Raw genomic sequence first — 19518 nt, 5'->3', positions numbered from 1 at the left:
GCATATCGGGTATTTGCAATATCCACCAATAATAAACCTTTGTAAATATGTATATCTGGTATAGTACAAATCAGAAGCAAAGAAAATCATTCACTCCCACTGTTGAGTAGTTTCCCAAATAACCATTTATTCACAATCAGAAGGAAAAGAAGTTACAAGACCTAGCTAAGAGAATAGATTTACTTACTACAGTCAACTAAACAAGATAATTATTCTTCATATTGTATACAATGTACTTAACCAGAAAATTTCAAAAGACTATATCCTTGCTTACTTACAAAGTGAAATGTGAACTACTATACTTACTTAAACTTTAACGTAAACGTATCAATATTCATTGGAAGATAATTTGACCATTTAAAAACCACCTCTTAAATTATGAGTCCACCATATACATAAATATTAGAAAATAATATATCCCATAAATTATTTACACCTCATAACATTGAAATAAAAATTATTGCGTAAAATATCCAGTTGTTTAGACGTTAGTTCGTCGTTAATTATTGTCGATTATTCATTGCAAACTCGGCGAAAGAATTAATGCTTCCTCATAATTTGAAGCAAGGACATTCATTGAATAGAAGCTCCTTTTTTGAAGCATTACAAAGGACGGTATGGAAATGGCTCTCTCGTGCGGTTTAGGACTGAATTACAGTAACTTGTGGTTACGTGGGAGTACCGTCATGGCTAGAAAAGTTCGAATTCCATACATAGAGAACTAACAGTTACCTAGATTATCGTTTGTTTCTTGTATATTATGTAGAAATTTTGTCACATCTGCGATATGTTTTCAATTCATACACACCACGTAAAGACACGTGCATAGCATGGCAATGTACATTGTACATACGATGTAGTGCAATATATATAATGTTGACAGTATAACTAAAATGGCAGTTATAATTAATATCAAATCAGAAAGATATGCGCTTGCAATCGAGCCTTCCTAGCATTATCTTGATAACTTTGCGTGTCCTAGCCGTAATCTGCAAGCAAATATTGGGCGTGAAAAGATTGTTATATTTTCCGACTGCGCTGCCTTGCTTTTCTTTTCTGACAACCACCACATTGACACGGGTGCTTGTCAGAGAAGCCCTAGCCCCCACCAGGCCTTCCTTTAGTACTGGGGTACGGATCGTAGAATTCGGTAAAAAAAGGGGGGGGGGGAATAGAATACATTGGCCAGGAGAGTCAGTCCGCGGGAGGTTAATTTCCCCTTCCTAACAGCAGGCGCTAGCTAATTTTGTCCCCTGTTTGGCTACATTTTTGCTATTTTTGAACCCTCGCTGTTATTAAAATAGTCTGGTGGAGAGTAGAGAAGCCCTGCAGTCAGCAAAAACGTTGCGATCTTCCACCCAAACCTCTGCTTGGAGATTAGCACGCTGTCCTGACAAAAACAAACCTACAGACCCAAGGCCTTCAAGCGATGCTTGTCTTCCCTCTTGGTCCACTTGTCCATGCGTTCTTTCTCCTTCTTCAGAAACGCCTGCAGTCGCTTCTCGCGCCTGGCTTCGTAGAGACGCAGTCGCTTGTCCTTTGGAGTTGCCTTGCGTTCTTCCCCCTTCTTGTCTTCGTCTTTAACATTAGCTGGGTCCAGGGTTTTGCTATCTCCTTGCATATAGTCTATCAGTGACTGGCGGTATTGTGGGTAGAGGGACTGGTAGGGGTACTCGGGGTAGACCACCTGTAAGGGGTCGGGCCGCTGCAGTGCGACGACTGCACGCGTGGGGGCGCTGCACCAGCCGCGGGTGTTGGGCTGGCGGAACCCACCGTTACAGCGCCCGCCTTCGCAGTCCGCGTCACCGTAACAGTCCTGGCCCTGTAGAACAGAAGAAGGTGATGGAAACAATCAGTACATGTGATACATTGGTGGACTTTGTTTACAACTGCTTTAAACTAGAGAATTCTAGGATGGCACTGCCTACGGTCACTGCCTGCGATCCTTTTGATGCGTAACAGTGTCGAAAAGAGCCCAAGTCAGGTCTAGAGTTCCGGAACTTCTTTTGTTTTAGTCTCTTGAGTTGTTGTGGAACGTCACATTCCAACGTCGTCTGCCTACGTGTCCTGACAATAGAACATGACCTGTTCTTAGAACACAGAGAACAGATCTGCCATGGCAACCAGGTTGTTACTTGTTCTTAGAACGTAGAATGTCATGGCAACGCGTGGTGAAACATACATGTAGGCTGAATCAACCAGTCTATCGCTGGGCCTTTTTGGACGACAATGCCGTGACATGGATTTTGACAAACCTTTATCTGTATGTTTTGATTATCTATGTTCTGTATGAAGACAGTCACACATATGTAGTACCTAAAAAGCAGCGTTTACAAGATCCTGCTTGTTCTTGGGGTCTATAGAAAGCTTTGAATGCCTGCGAAACCTTTGGAAAATGCAGGATCTGCCGAATTGTACTTGTAGCCTATTGTAGATAGATATGGACCTACCAGACACTGTCCTGTGGTCACTCCGGACTGGTCTGAGCAGTACTCGTACGAGGCACACTGGCCGTCCCCGCGACACGGAGTACAGCTGCCGTACGGGTTACAAGCCTGGGGTAAACATAAACAACAACAACAAATATAAACAGGGTTTTCTTGCGTAGTGAGGACACTGACGGTCATCTTCGATTGCGAAGGACTCCTAAGATATACTAGTGGTCTTCACCAGACTCCTTTGCAGGCGGAATGAATGCTAATTAGTAGGAATCGACCTAAAAAGGCAAATTGGACCCTCTGTGGCCGGCTAACTCCCCTGGCTAGTTACATTCGTTTTTAGACCGATTTCTACTATTTATTCAGCCTGCAAATGAGTCTGGTGGAGACTAATCAAGATAAGTGACAAATACAGCCAACGTTTTACGCAGAATACGTTGGTGTATTTAGAAGAGGGATACGTTTGGAGTACATTTTGACTTCCTGAAATAACTTCAATTCTATCTTGACGTTTAATTTTACGTGTCTCGATTTGACGTCGTAGAACGATAATATAGGTAGTATAGGTAATATAGGTTGCGCACCAGTTGCTGGTTCCCCGGTACGACCGGTTGTTTCTGCGAGGTGTCCAGCCGGCAGACGTAACTCTCCACACACTGCTCTCCGTACTGACAGTCGTCCTGCTGACGACAGTACCGCTCCTGGGGGAAACAAAAAGATAAAAACTACGTCATCAAGCTGTAAATTTGCTGTCACGTGACAATGACGCCCGCCATATTGGTGGGTTGAAAACTCCTGTTGCAGCACCAAAAATCCACATCAGCCTATTCAGCACGTGCTTACGTTCGGGTCCATGATAGCCTGTCGGTTGACCGGTCTGCAGGTGCCGTAACCCTTCACACAGCGGGCCCCGGGGATCTCACAGTCTGCGTCTGACAGGCACTGCGAACAAAACAAGTGGAATGTGAATAGCTTGTTGCAATATGCAAAAATGATTCTGATCGAAGGCATCGAACGCCCCATTCTATTTCGAACACCTCCGTCGAACATCGAACCCCCTGTTCTATTTCGAACGCCTCCGTCGAACATCGAACCCACTGTTCTATTTCGAACACCTCCGTCGATATCAGCGCTTGACGGGGATGTTAGACATGATTCTTTATTGACACAACAAAAAAGTACAGAGACTTTTGTATGGTCTTCTACAACTTAACTAAAGATCTAACAAAGCTAAATACATGTGTGGATAACGTCATCTTACGTACAGAGTATATGTATGATGTAACAATAAAGGTTAACTATTCTCTAACATGTGGTCTCTAAGATCGAAACATTCTTTAATGTATTTTCCTATTTGAACACTGTATTGGTTATCTCCCCTGAGAATGTAGTTGAATTTATCTATAGCATCTAACGTATTGAAATCAATTGAACAAGCGGAAAGAAAGGTGAACAGCAATAGGTGCTTATCATTGTATAGTGTACAATCCATTATAAAATGGTGCTCATTTTCAATCATGTTTGGACAAAATGGACAGAACCGTTGGTCATTTGGTATTTTCTTGTAATAACATGTCGAAGGTTCGTTGTGTTCGATCCGGATATATGGTTCTAGTCATCCGCAATTTGCTACGTGAGACGGAAGGCACCGTACGTACCTCAGCTGCCGGCGGGCGGGGGCGGGAGTAGCCGGTCCCGCAGGCTCCCCGGTGGGTGTCCCGCTCTGGCACGAAGACCGGCTCCGACATGTCACACGTCACGTCCCCAGGGCAGTCAGCATCGCCGTAACAGTCTCGTCCCTAGAATACCACAAAAGTTTGTTCAGTAGGTTGATAAAGGTTAGGCATCAGGTAAACTAGTATTCATATGCTGAAGAAGAGTGGTGGGTGCCCAATAGAATTTGAATTCTTAGAGAACTATCTTAAGTACTGCTTTTGCGGTTTCATCTGCTTCTATTACTTTACGGCATTGAATCCCACTTCTGACACCATTCATAGAGTGAGGTCCAGTTTACTATTGGCATATACAAGGCACACTGTAGAGTTTTCGCATTTACCTTAATGTGAGGGTGTTTTGTTTTCGGTATACCCGTTGGTGTATGTTCTTGTTTGTTTGTTTGTTTGTTTGTTTGTTTGTTTGTGTATTCCTAGTAATTTTGGGATTTTAATTTATTGGTGGGGAAAAGAGGTCACGTGCTCACCAGGCATTTTCCTTCCACCTGATTGGGCAGGATGGCGCAGTATTCGTGACGTTCACACTCCTCATAGGTCCGGCAGGACAGCTGGCTACCAATCAGAGCGCTCTATACGGCGAGATAAAAAAAAATCATGTAGCAACACAGCCCCTTTCTCCCAAACATTTTGCAAAGTAATAGTATTACTAGATTTGAACGATTTATACGAATGCATTTGTAAGATAATGTGTATTTTGATAGATATGTAGCACAGTCAATTTGTAACACATTGTGTCAAAGCTGTACAATTCAGCCTTTCAAGAACATATGATAAGCTTATAAAACAAAAGCGTTGAGGATCACTACATAATTCCGTAGAAATATGTCTTCCTTTTTTAACCCTTCCATAATAACATTTAAATGCCATAGCTTCAGGTGTCATTGTAATAAAATAAGTCTGGACTTACCACAACTGAGGACAGGAACAGCAAGAGCAACACGTTAACACTCACTGTGCCCGTCAGACGACTCCAAGCCATTTTCCCTTGTTATATTCTTTATCTGAAAAGAAGAAGATAACCATTTAAAGTTACCTTGTTTGGGTATTTTTTTCGGTTTGCGTAAGGGTTTAGTTAAGTACAGACCGGCTACATTCATAATAATAGTATGCATAAGGTCAGAGACGAACACAACTTTGTCATACATACCGAGGGAGTTTAAAACTGCAATAGAATAGTATTTAGGTTTGGTCGAGTTTCAACCCACCTTTTCTTACACCAATCATTACATACCTTTGCGACGTTTTTGGCTTAACAATTACTTAACAGATGAGTTGAACATTTCAATAGTTCCTACCCAGACCGGAATATATACAAGGTTTTTCTTTTGTCTTCTGTAAGACCCTGCTAAGCCGGGATTGTATGGGCCATCTGAACCGGGGAATTGATATAGCGACCACAATGCAAACCTGTGTTGTGAAGGTATTTAGTTAAATGAAGGGGGATTCCGGAAATTACAAGATAGCTGCCGACCTGCCGCGGGCAAGGGTTACATCTGAACAGGTGGTCATAGAATCTCGGCAGTCAGAGGAAAGACGAGCACAAAGGGATATTGCACTAAGGATGTATTGTTCTTTCTTTTTAAGGTTGTTTTCTAGTATTTTTGTTGTGAAATTCATCGTAGCCTCTACCAGGCTTCAGAGGTGGCTGGAAGTAGTAGCAATTGGCAAAATAGTCTAAAAAAAACATGCCAGGGAAGTTGGTCTGTTACAGGAGTACAGTTTGCCGCTCAGAGTTGTACTCCTTTGGCGGACTAACTCCCATGGCATGTTATCTGTCTATCTCCCCAATTTCTACTCTTTCCAGCCGCCTCTGACACCTGGTAGAGGCTATGCCATCATTGCCTTTTCCAAAGCATTTTCGGATCCTGAAAACATTCGTAGCTTAACTTATTCATAAGGAGTTACGGGAAAATGAGAAGGCTTATAATAAGGCAGACCTGGCTCGAGGGAATATCATAATTTATTCCATGAAAAGCTAAGCAGTCCATGCATCTACAAGTGGTTGGGGAATCCCATAATGTCATATTGCACTTTAATTTCCCAAATACACAGCCAATATAGAGCCTCAAAATTGGACGGCAAAATTTATGAACAAAATAAATTATGAACTACGTTTTTCCCTTGTGTCGTGAATAATTTTGTTGGTGGTATGTGGTTAATTTATCCATGATGCCTTCTGTTTTTATCGTCTTTACGTGAACAGTGCCTTTTGTGATGTAGACAGTCTGTGTTCGCTATTTTCATGATAAGGTCAACATTCTTGTTTTTATTGGTCAAAGTACAGAATTTCAACTTGTACGTACAAGTATGTTCATGTATGTATGCATGCCATGCATTTTCTTGGAGTGGCAGCGACAATATGCCATATTGTTCTCGACAAACTAATGCCTCAGGCGACACAGCGTCGGGTCTACTCTTGATGTCAGCATTAGCTTAATTGGATAGCTCAATTAACCGTGCGAAATTACCCTAGAATTGCTCCCTTCGGCGAAACAAATTTTCAGAGATTCCCGATTCATCACTCGTCCGTAGCTATCTAGGCTGGGAACACATATTCTTTAAAAAAAGGATTTTTTAACATCTGGTTGTTCTTTTGAATACAATGAGAATACACGGTATAAGACTACATATGAGTACGCCTAAGGCTAGTATGGTCCTGAGTGCCAAAATGTGCAAAGGATTACAATTAGAAAGGCTACGCTATACAAGTTGTCGCACCTTTAAAAACACATTATGATCATTACCGAATTATTAACCAAGGATTGAGGTGTTTAAAAACTCATTCTTTCCAAGAACTATCGTAGAGTGGAACTCGTTGCCACCAAGTACAGTTGGGGCATCATCACTAGATAGCTTTAAACAATAGAGTTATTAGATGTGCAAAGATTGGATGTAACAAGTCGTTCGGTGTTATTTGGCTAGCTGCCGCCGCGCCGCGTGCCTGCGAATCTGGTGTGTTACGCCGAAGGGCGGTTATACCGGCGATACAGATACAGTACACGATGCCTCACCTGTAAAAACAGTCCATTTTTGTTTCTATTGTGTACATGGGTTTTGTTTGTTGATCGTTTGTGCTCAGCAGGAAAAACAAAACAGGTGAACAAACGCAGGGATGATTCTAAACCAGATCTGTTCCCCTCACTGTGATTGACAGTTAGTTAGAAAGGTAACTGAGTAGACATAATGAGACAGGTATGTTCCCTCAGGGTTGTGTGACGGGTGTTGGGAGGTAATGGACGTGTTTAGACTGTAGATGTGTCAAATGCCATTAACTAAAACTCCTGTCAAATGTGTGAGAGACTTTTTAGATGTCCAAGGGTTATAATTAGGTGTAACAAATCGTTCGGTGTAATGTAGCCAACTGCCGCCGCGCCGCGTGCCTGCGAAGCTGGTGTGTTACGCCGTTGTACCACGTATAATTGTCCTGTACAGTTCACGCCTTGTCAAGGTGAAAGAATGCGTGTCTTGTGTCCTCTGTGTAAACCCCAGAACACGTGGCCTGTGACTGACAGACATTGCCTCCATAGCATGCCAAAAACTAGGGGGTTTGGGGGTCTTCAGGGTCTTCGGGAGCTTTTATGTGCTATTTTCTGATTGCATATAGACTACATAGCCGGCCTGGTTGAATTACCCCCGTTTTTTTTGAACTGGGCTAATCAGAAAACAACTGAAGACCACCAAACCCCCAGTTCTATAAGCCTGCTACGGAGGCTATGACAGACAGGTGTGAATGGGGAATGGTTGTCTGACACTCGCAGCCTGGGGACAAGATCAGGCCAAACAACTGTCTGGCTGGACGCAGCTGGTAAGAAAAATGACCTCTCGTTCATTTTTTGCTTCCTTTCACAATATCGTTTTATATAATCTAGGTGATTGGGACCTTGAATATGATAAAATGAGGGGCATTTAGGCTGAATTCAGTTTTGGTTGGTTGTAAGATTTTGTCCTTTTGCGTCGCACAGGTGCCAAAGTACAAGGTCCCACGAGAGTTACGTTTGATGTTTCCGAAATACTGGAAGCCTCGAAACGCGTAGAAAACTCAACTTTGAGTCGAGAGCTCTAACTTCTAAGTCTCAACTGCCACCTAACCATCTGGGCAATCGTGTTTGTAAAAGTCTATTCCTGAGCATGGATTTTGCTACCGTCAACCATAATGGTGGTCAAAACGCGATGTCTGAATTTTCTTTCAAGTCTGGTTGACCATTCCCACCCTTGCTTAGATCATGATATAATTGTCAACACTCTCCCTACATATCTTCAAAGTTCATCAAAATTCATGCCCACCCAAATTTAGTTTTTACCAACATGAAAGTTCGCTTTAAAATTCATGACTTGAAGTATTTGAAATATTAACCCGTCAATTTACGACTGATACGGAGCAGACAATTTCTGATACTCATTGTTATAAGGAAACGTTTAAGATCGTATCTGTTCTTCCCTTTCTGTTCTATGATAATTTTTCTAACGAAGCCTTAGGCCGAAGAAAAGCACCCCATTGCATCAGAATAGGGTCATGATCGTTTTACATACATACAGAGCGCACACTGTTCGGTGGTAGGTGTGGTGTTATGTGAATCATGCATACAAGTCATAAAAATGCATGTAGATGACTCCCGTGATGATACAAGTATCTGATGAGTGAATGGGTGAACATGCTCACACTCACACCTTTACCTAGTGGAATCTCACACGATCTTCCCAGAGAAAAAGATATCCTTTAAATATGTATCAGGGTTTGTTAACACATTAATACACGGACACATCAACAGATTTGTTCGCCATGTGAAGCTGAACAGGTGCTTGTCTGTTGTGTTGGAAACATTGTTCAAGTGATTATTGCGATAGGAATGAATGAATGAAAGACATCTATTATATGTTTATGCTCTTACGAGGTAAGTACAGGCCATGAATAAAACAGACTAAAATTACAGCGATATCTTACTAGAATCATACAGACTAATGTAAACTACTACTGGTATGTACAGGTTCAATTTCTTCTCGCTTTTTAAGGCAGATGTAGATGTATGAAAAGACGGAGCTTATATATTGCATGGTTTGTCTAGTTTCATAAGGGATATGAACTTTGCTGTTCTATTTTAAATGTCGAAAACTTGTCGGAAAAGATGTTGGAACTCATCTTGCCAGCATAAAATTATAGCGGATATCGAAATCTCTCTCTTGTTTCTATGCAATGCACAACTAACAACAAAATTATACTCATCCTCAATGCTATCTTATTACAAAATTGTGTGCTGCAGAGGAATGTGGCTATTTCTGTTTTTTAATGTGATAACAGGTAGCTGGGGAAATCATGTGTTCGAAGAAAATTTTATACATCATGGGGTGACCTTCGATACAACCTGTGACCTGTACCAGTGACCCCTAATGCATAACGACCATCGGGGGTCATTTCTGGTGGTCCCATAGATTATTTTCCCGTTGACTCAAACATTTTAAGAATTTGGTCTATAGTATTCACCTGTCTACTTCTTTACAATTTGCTCCAAGTACCTTGAATAGTCACTATTTACTGGTTTCACTACAAGTCTTCGTCACAAGTATTATTCATCATTGTTAATCAAAATTTTATATCTCATATATATAGTACGATGAATTACTGGAATGTAACATTATAGTTTCCTTGTGTACTCTATAGAACAAGTCAGAAAACAGGCTCCATAATTTGTCGCCATTATCTAAGCCCAAATCCAAGATGGCTGACTAAAGTATGCGCATGAAATGTGCTGTTGTGTTCCATTGTTGTGAAACAACACACAACGCGTTAGGCGAAAACAGATCAGTAACTTCAGTCACCCTCGTATTTCCTGTTTTTTTATTCATCTTACTCAACTTCTGCATCTTTTCCGAAGAAGATAAGTATACCAAAAGCCCAATAAAACACAATCAATGTTCGAACGACTTTCTGCCCAGTATTGCTGAGGGCACAAGAATATCTTTTCAGCTGATACTATTCTAGTTGTCCTTCTGCGACCTACTTCTGAGTACAACTAATCGTGTGACCTCGTCCGCGATAGAATTAGTGTTTTATAGGGTCTTTAGTGATTGAAAGAGTTTCCAGACAATTGCTTGGCGTCATTTAAGGCCGCCATTTGGATATAAAACTGCCGGCTGGTGACATAATGCCTCACCCTAACACTCACCCGGTAGTCATGACTGATAACACCAAAACAAAGATAGAACTCGTACAGAACCCAAATTGTATGGATAGAACTAGTACAGAACCAGGATTCTATGGTTAGAACTAGTACAGAACCAGGATTCTATGGATAGAACTAGTACAGAACCAGGATTCTATGGATAGAACTCGTACAGAACCAGGATTCTATGGATAGAACTCGTACAGAACCAGGATTCTATGGATAGAACTCATTTAGAACCAGGATTCGATGGTTAGAACTCGTACAGAACCAGGATTCTATGGATAGAACCAGGATTCTATGGGTAGAACCAGGATTCTTTGGATAGAACTTATTTAGAACCAAGATTCTATGGATAGAACTCGTACAGAACCAGGATTCTACGGAAAGAACCAAGATTCTATGGACAAAACTCGTTCATGCAATTTAGAACCAGAATATTCTATGGCCGTGTAAAAGATGATTAATAGCTTCGGGCGTTTGCTCATTGTACAATCTTACACGTGCAGCCCTTCTCCTTTTCTTACACTTGTCCTTGAGTCAAGACTTAGGAACAGGCACATGTGACCTCGCGTTTTGCCACAGGCTGTTGTAGAACACACGTACCTTACAGCTCCAGACAGTATTGTTCTACAGATAACTGCACCAGACGTCTGTTGTGATGTATGTCCCGATAGGCAGATAGTTTACCTGATACGACAGGTGACAAATGAACATGTCTGCCGGGACAAAGTACCCATGATTTAAGACGTAATTCATCGGTGATAAGTATGTTCATTTTCCTAAGTATACCCACCCCTAATACCTGTTCTATAGCCTGTGTGCCAGACTGTTGTCAGGACCAGTATACAGGCTACATGTAGCTCCTCAGCTCCAGGGCTAACCTGTCCCCAAGGAAATTTTACCATAAAATCGGTTAAACCCTAAAATCAGTGCCCTAGTGGCCAACCCTGGGATCGGGGCTTGTGGCTTCCCCCATGCAGTCGAAGATAGTATGCTGTCGCGCTGGAGTCTGGCATGCATGCAGGCTATACCTGTGTTACAGCCGCAAAGTGAAGTCCATGCTATAAGTGCTAGGCCCGAGGGGCCATTGACTTTTAGTATTTGGTTTGTCTTTGGTATCTAGAGAGTTTGCTTTCGTGCATGGCGAAGAATTAATTACAATTCCTTGGGTCGCACAGGTATCGGAAATGCCTGTTTACCTCAGAAGACGGGGCGCCCGCATTTGTGTTTCGGCGGGGCGAACTTCATGCTGAAGAGCACACGGAATGTGTCACCGGTTATCAGGGTGCATCTTTCCAGAAGCGAGCATCCTGCCTTCACAGAATGCAGGTAGTCTCTACCAGACTAACTGGCTATATATAGGAGAATAATTGCCGGGGGAGTTTGGCCGCCTTGTAGGTTTGACTGGCCGCGCAGGGAAGGAAACTACCTCCTCGCAGCCGGATTCCCTTGGCCAGTTTTAAGTCGTGTTCCCGTAGAAAGGCCTGGTGGAGGCTAGAATGCAGGATAGGCTTGACGAGTCGAGGACAGGTCCTTTTGTTTTGGAATGTTGCGTTTGTTGTATACTAAAGCATTCAGGGAGCCAACATATCGCTGGTGTCATCATAGGTCTATCAGCTCTGAGCTACAATTACACAGATCAACCTTAAGGATAGCCTTTTTTGCCTCCCGGGCGCCACAAGGCGCCACTTCAGGAAGCATGGTAATAACCGTAATTAACGTGTTTCCTGTATCGTCGCGACACACCTTGTGGCTCGTCCCTCCTAGCCTCCGTAGCAGGCTTATAGAACTGTGGGTTTGGTGGTCTTCGGCTGTTTTCTGATTAGCTCAGTTCTAAAAAAACGGGGGTAATTCAACCAGGCCGGCTATGCTGTCTATATGCAATCTGAAAATAGCACATAAAAGATCCCAAAGACCCTGAAGACCCCCAAAACCCCCAGTTTTTTACATGCTATGGAGGCTAAGTCCCTCGAAGGTTTACAAATCTTACCGAAGTACGGTCCTTGTAGGCCTTACGTGGGTCTAAAAAGCAAGTTTATTGCGCGCTGTAGGTTTAAGAGAGCTGTCCCTGATTTAGGAACAACCAGTGGGGATCTTTTTAACTTGGAAGCCTACAATCTACACAATAGCCCGTGGTCTTATAGGTTTTTGTATCCGCGCAACTATTCCGGTGAGGTTTTGGAATCGAGCGCTCGTCTTTCGCGGCGTTGAGGGTACGAAAAGGACGACGCGACGGGGGAGCATTTGTCCGACACCGCGACACGCTGTGCCGTTGTCGCGGTCTGACTACCAAAACCGCGCACGATTTTCAGAACTTCCAACACCGAATCACCCCTGTACATATATCACCTTTGAAAAAAAAAACGCTACCTATCAATGCAGCTCTGTAGGGTGGGCCAATGAAGCAAAGACTGTCAGTAACGATTATTTCTACCGTACGGGCTCACGAAAGTTCGCATAACTTTGCTTTTTGTTTGTTTTGCGTTTTTATAGACATCGTAAAAATGCTATCATATTACGATTATGCCTCCCGCGCCCTATTGCTAAGCACTGGTGGAAAAAATAAGTACTGTACGTTTCCAACGTTACGAAAGGTTTTAAAAACATGCAAATCCTGTTGCTCTCCGGTTTCCCCTCTGTTCTTTTGTCCGCGGAGAGAAAAAAAGGTTGATGGGTCGTTCTGGGGTCACATCTGTTCTACAGTTAAGGGTAGGGAAGGAAAAAAACGCCACCGGAGCTAGTAACGTGTGAGAGCACCAGCTGTTGCTTCAAAGCGCCACAAAACGTCAACAAAACATACCCAACTTGACACTGAGCGCCTCGAATTTGTTTAGTAAGGAAATCAGCGCTTAAAACAGGAAGGAAACGCGGTGTTTGACTCACCTGGAGACTAAAGCGGCCGCTCTGGTGGCTCGTCTTGTCAGGACTACACTCTTCCCCACCCACCTGTGTGACAGGCTCACGCATGCGCAGTGCCTGACCGCCGCAGGGCACATGCCCGCTGTTGTGGGTTCAGCCTTTTGTGTACAGCCTGCGATTTCGGCGCTACAGAACCGGAATGCTGAACTCTGTAGGGAATTTCTACACCTGGTGGATTTACTACTGATAACGCCTATAAAACGGGTGCAGACAATATGCAAGTACTTATCTCCAAGCAGATGTAGAGGGTGCGATTTTGTGCGTCAGTTTTTTTAACGTTTTACAAATGTAGCGGTTTCTTGTACTTGAACTCAAGCACCTTTCAAAGTACATGAAGGCATTGCAAATAATTTCATCAGCAAATGATTCAATAGAAAAGTTTTTTTTTTAATTCAAAATCACTTGTTTAACAAGAGTTCGACGGTCATCGAAACGTTGGCTCTTGGTAAACAAGTACAGTGGTTGTAAGTAATGAACTTTGCTATTCGAGTTGTCTTAAGTGTAAGAAAAAACTATGTATCTTAAAATCATGATTCTGACCATTCCTTTTGATTTTCTTTCCAAAACGGCAAATGGAGTAAAAGGTAGCCAGCGTTTTAAACTGCATAAAACACACCATGACTAAATACTAGAACAAAGACACGGGGGTCATTTTCATCCATATACATGCCCTCAAGCACTTAACAGGTGTTACATAGCTCATCTTGGTGCATTGTTTTATTCGCGTTTTTGCTCATTGTGTACGCCTTTCAATGCATGTGTTTTTGTGTCTTTGTGGCGTCCAATGGGGAAAAATTAGCACCTGAAAGCCGAACAAAAAGAACGAGAAGACATACATGTACAAACCCGAGCCGCACCCTACACGGACATTACCATACGGCACGAGACTGTCACCTGTACCGATCAGCTTGTCACCTCCGAGATTTTGTTTTCGATGTGTTTGTTTGCCTGTTTATTTGTTTGTTTGTTAAAGCTGATAACACACAAAAGAAAGATAGATCTAGTACAGAACAAGGATTCTTTGGATAGAACTAGGATTCAATGGATAGAACCTGAGGATAGAACCAGGATTCTATGGATAGAACCAGGATTCTATGGGTAGAACCAGGATTCTATGGGTGGAACTCATTTAGAACCAAGATTTTATGTATTCGTACAGAACCAGGATTCTATGGATAGAACCAGGATTCTATTGATAGAACCACCCTAGGATTCCATGGATAGAACTCATTTAGAACCAAGATTCTATGTACTCGTACAGAACCAGGATTCTATGGGTGGAACTCATTTAGAATCAAGATTCTATGAACTCGTACAGACCAGCATTTGTTGGATAGAACCAGCATTCCATGGATAGAACCAGTTTTTTTTATGGATAGAACTCGTTCATACAATTCAGAACCAGAATTCTATGGCCATGTAAACGATGATAGCTTCGAGCTTTTGCTCATTGTACAAGTGGTAATGTTGATTGGTCATATAATGTTATATGTACAGTCCTTCTCGTTTTCTTACACTCGTCCTTGAGTCAGGACTCAGGAACAGGCACATGTGACCTCGCGTTTTGCCACAGGCTGTTGTAGAACACACGTACCTTACAGCTCCAGACAGTATTGTTCTTGAGATATTGGCCTGAGGACTGTCCATTAGATTCGGTGCATGTGGCTACCTTTCTATACTAATCTATATCTAAGCGAATTTGAGTTTATTTGAGTTGAGCTACGAACACTACCGACCTTCCTCCGAACATTAGCCAACCAGTCCCCAACCTCCCGTCCACTCCCGAATGTTTTAAACATTTTGAAACATTACGCGACCTTACCGAACACCAGCGAACCACAGCCGACCTTGCTCACGACCTACTCACAACCATGGTTCGGCAGTGTTCGGCATACTTGGCTAGTGTAACAGGGGATAAAAAAAACCTGACAAACGTCCCAGTCTATGGGTCTAAAATTAGCATGATTACTGTGGACACTGTTTTATGTGTGTGGCTAATTACGTCGTTCGGTTAGGTGGTTGACTGGTCTGGGGGGACCGGGTAGCCCTGCAGTCGTGAATTCTTTAGACACAGACTTATAATTTATGGATTTGGACGCCCACCTGAAATAACACAACAGATTTAGGAAATTATAGTCCGCCCATATTTCACATTTTCGACCCAGGTTTACTTATTCTGTTGTACGCTTTGATTCCCTGTGATGTTATATTAATTGAAGGCAATGAGAACAATTTTCTTTTACAAAAAAATCTGAAAAATGTCTCTTGAGATGGTAAAGAACGTAGTGGCTTGCTTCAAGCCTTGTCTCTGTTTTCTTTACGCCAAATGTATACTGCGTTGCCAATTCAATGTCTTCCCAATTTGTTACTGCCTTGTACTAAGTTATAGGGGACCTTGTAGCCGCCAAAATATCTCAGAGAGTCAAACTTATCAGACGATCTGTTTTTGTTTTCAACACCCGGACACCTCCTAGGCAGATTACAATTTCCCATGGGAATATGTATGCTGCAAACAGTACGAAATACCTCCCAAACATACTGTATGTGGGGTCGTGTGGCGTAGCGGCAGCGCTCTCGACTCGGAACCAGAGGCCCCGGGTTCGAGTCCTGACATGCCACCGACCTTGTGCCCTTGGGAAAGGCACTTTGCACGACTTTCCTCACTTCGCTCAGGTGTAAATGAGTATTGTACTGTCCCTGTGTTGGTGGCGGCATTAATATAAGTTGAAAAAACTTGAGTGTGCCGTCACCACGTCTTGTGATTACATGTTTCGGAATAAAAAAAAATACTGTAGTGAGAAGAAACAGGATATGAGCTATTGCAGCATATATATGAATAAACATCATCTCCAAGCAGAATACGACTACTGACAATATAAATGGTGTAATATATAGATCAATATATAGACAAGTGAGTTTTAAAATAAAGTAGTTACATTCATTGCATGCATTGTAATAGATTATTAGATGCTCACACAAGCTAGTTTTTGAAATAGAAATTCTTACGTTCCGACTTATATTGGAACTATATCATACGATGGATCATTAATTGCTTATTTTGCTTTTAGCCTATTCACGAATGCCCAAGCGTATTATTACTTTTTCTTGGTGTAGTCTCGCTGACATTTTTACAGTAAATTAGAGTACAACTAGTAACTAAGGCCATGTTGATTTGATTATATGGATGACATCCCCGCGCGCATGAATTTTCGGCCGTTTCCAAAAAAAAAAGTTTTCAACTATACTGTAAATCGTACAAAACAGTTGTAAAATGAGCAAAAATATACCGTAAGTTACAAAAAAATAAGTAAAAACTATACCAATGTCGTAGAATGCCAAAATCAAACAAAAAAAGACGAAATTGTAAGGAAATGAACTTGAAGATAAGATTATTCGCCAAACCATATTCTGTCCCATTTGTTCAACCCTCATGACCACGTAGATTTCATAATGAAAACAACTTTTTTTTTATATTCGCACGCGCGCATCAGTTTTGGGGCTCCCGGAGGATGTCATCCATATAATCAAATCAACATGGCCTAATATAGTAATAATATAACATAAAAATATTGAAATCAACTACTAGACTATACCTTTGACATCAAATCATTGTCTAGATATGAACCGATTTGAGTTTTTTTTATGAATAACTTAAGTTCAAACAAGCCCCAAAAAACTATAACATCAACTGACGCCGCCAAGCGTGTAGGACAGCACAAAAGGCAACAACGACTCCAATAGTGTTCAACAGGTTCATCATCATCATAGTATCAGGCCCAGCCAAAGACGTTTGAGTGGTCAAATTGTTGGATTTTTCATATTTTGTACTGGTTGCCAAAGGGAGATTTTTTTCAGTCGTCTCAGAATAGCTGTAGGTTTTCTCGTCCTGCTTTTTGTGGCAGTCAGGTATGTTTGCGGTGTGAATCGGGACGCCTGCTGCGTTTTTTGGACTTCTACATTTCGGCAAGCCTTTCTGGGCAAATTCGAGATACAAGCCAGAGAATCGTACGTCCGATTTACACTCATTCGGCCAACAGTCGTCGTACAGTCGCGACAATGTTGCCAACCACTTCATGTGGCAATCGCAGTGTATCGGATTTCCTTGTATAAATATCTGCCTTCGGGTCCTGCCTGGCCCGTGGGTACCCAAATCTCTCCCAGAAAACGTAGCCAACTTGTTATGGGTCAGATCGACATGAATAAGATGTTTCAATCCGCTGATGGCCAAATCGAGTCGAACAGAGGTTAGCAGGTTATACGAGAGGTCAAGGTCGGTTAGGTACTTAACATGTCTCAAGGATTCCCAAGAAAACTCTGAGATGAGATTCTTTCTTAGGCTCAGCGTGTGGACCGTCTTAAGGCCCGAGAGGTCGGGAATTTTCTGGATGCGGTTTTCTGGAAAATTTACATATAGCACAGACATACGGCGCAGGTCCTCGATCGGTAGCTTTGTTATATTGGCCCTGGAGCAGACAATTTGTTTACTTGTCTTATAACATCTGCTTAGACGCACATCGCCAGTGCTTACAACACTTATCAATGCCATACAAACGACACACATCAAATATTTCATGAACATTGTGAACGGAATATTAGATTACTTATGATTAGTTCAGTCCAATAAGTTAGCCAAAAAGAAATGACTAGTCGTGAAGACGAGTTGAGATGGTTTGTCGCCCTTTAAACCGATGACAGCTGTTCTTGGCCTATCAGCAGCAACCTGCATTGAAGGTTCATAACATTATTATAGTCCTTACCAGGGCTGGGTACTAAAGTATTTTAGCAATTTTGCCATAAGATCTAGAAGAAACTGTGTCACACGTTGAGATGCTTACCTGTATTGGCCTTAAAGATTACACTTTTTCTTGCTCTGACTTTTCGCGCAGTGAGGACCAAGTGATGTTGTTGAGTTCGTCTTTTGGCTCGTTCCGCTTAGTAGGATATAGTTTTGTAGCCTTCGAAACACGAAATTAGTCTGTCTCGAGTCCGTCTCACTGGCTAGACGAAAATTGCAAATTTCTTTGAATAAACAACAGAACATCGGATGTTGTTTTGTTAATGTAGACGCGGCTTGCGACAATCGGTCAATCCAAGGTTAGAGAAAAATAACCTCCTCGTCAAATCGAAACATTGTTTAATCTGATTTTATACCGATTGAAACGATTGACAATGATTTTCTATCTCATAAGTCTGACAAATGTTGTCTCTTGGGATGGTTAAGAACGCAGTGGCTTGCTTCAGGCCTAGATTGAAGAGATTCAAATATGGCCGGCCCCCTAGCGAATGTATGAAGAGGACGCATCATCGGCATTGGCATGCATTTATTTGTAACGTTCTGGACCTGTTGTAACTTCATGGCTACAACAGTTATTTTTATGTACCAACCATTCATCCAATTAGTGCATTAGTCATATTAGTTTTGAATAGTAGTGCTGGATCATGAAGAATACAACTAATCATATCAGCACAGTCACAGAATTAATCTGGAGTCATTATAGAATACGACTATTCACAATATAAATGGTATAATATATCAATATATAGACAAGTAATCTTTAGAATAAAATAAAAGTTCAACGAGCCAAAAAAATAAGAGATAACTCTACAACATCAACTTACACTGCCAAGCAAGTACGGCAGCACATAAGGCAACAGCGACTGCAATTGTCTGCAAAAGGGTTAATAACATCAGATCAAGATGAAAGAAGACGTTTGGATTGTCAGACTGTACCTGTAAGTTTTCCCCTCTTGCTTTATATTGTGGCAGTCAGCTATGTTTGCCGTGTGAATCGGGACGCCTGCTGCGTTTTCGGGACTGCTACATTTTGGCAAGCCTTTCTGGGCGAATTCGAGATACAGGCCAGAGAACCTTTCGTCCGATTTACACTCATTCGGCCAACAGTCGTCGTACAGTCGCGACAATGTTGCCAACCACTTCATGTGGCAATCGCAGTGTATCGGATTTCCCTGTATAAATATGTTCCTTCGGGTCCTGCCTGGCCCGTGGGTACCCAAATCTCTCCCAGAAAACGTAGCCAACTTGTTGTGGGCCAGATCGACATGAATTAGATGTTTCAATCCGCTGATGGCCAAATCGAGTCGAACAGAGGTTAACAGGTTATACGAGAGGTCAAGGTCGGTTAGGTACTTAACATGTCTCAAGGATTCCCAAGAAAACTCTGAGATGAGATTCTGTCTTAGACTCAGCGTGTGGACCGTCTTAAGGCCCGATAGGTCGGGAATTTTCTGGATGCGGTTTTCTGGAAA

The 19518-nt window shown here is 42.1% G+C and overlaps 1 protein-coding gene across 1 annotated transcript; it reads right to left on the bottom strand.

Annotated features, from left to right (window-relative positions):
* Nucleotides 1-1242: 1242 nt before the first annotated feature.
* On the bottom strand, nucleotides 1243-13315 carry LOC109480384. Its single transcript, XM_019782581.1, has 8 exons — nucleotides 13216-13315; nucleotides 5079-5172; nucleotides 4639-4740; nucleotides 4097-4237; nucleotides 3282-3380; nucleotides 3023-3139; nucleotides 2451-2555; nucleotides 1243-1822 (listed from the first exon to the last, which is right to left on the bottom strand). Exons 2-8 carry the CDS (start codon nucleotides 5148-5150, stop codon nucleotides 1406-1408), a joined length of 1053 nt encoding a protein of 350 aa, XP_019638140.1. The 5' UTR covers nucleotides 5151-5172; nucleotides 13216-13315; the 3' UTR covers nucleotides 1243-1405.
* Nucleotides 13316-19518: the final 6203 nt, after the last annotated feature.

The sequence above is a fragment of the Branchiostoma belcheri genome, unplaced genomic scaffold (assembly GCF_001625305.1).
Source record: "Branchiostoma belcheri isolate BF01 breed outbred unplaced genomic scaffold, Haploidv18h27 scaffold50, whole genome shotgun sequence".
NCBI lineage: Eukaryota > Metazoa > Chordata > Leptocardii > Amphioxiformes > Branchiostomatidae > Branchiostoma > Branchiostoma belcheri.
This window is presented reverse-complemented; position numbering and strand designations above follow the sequence as displayed.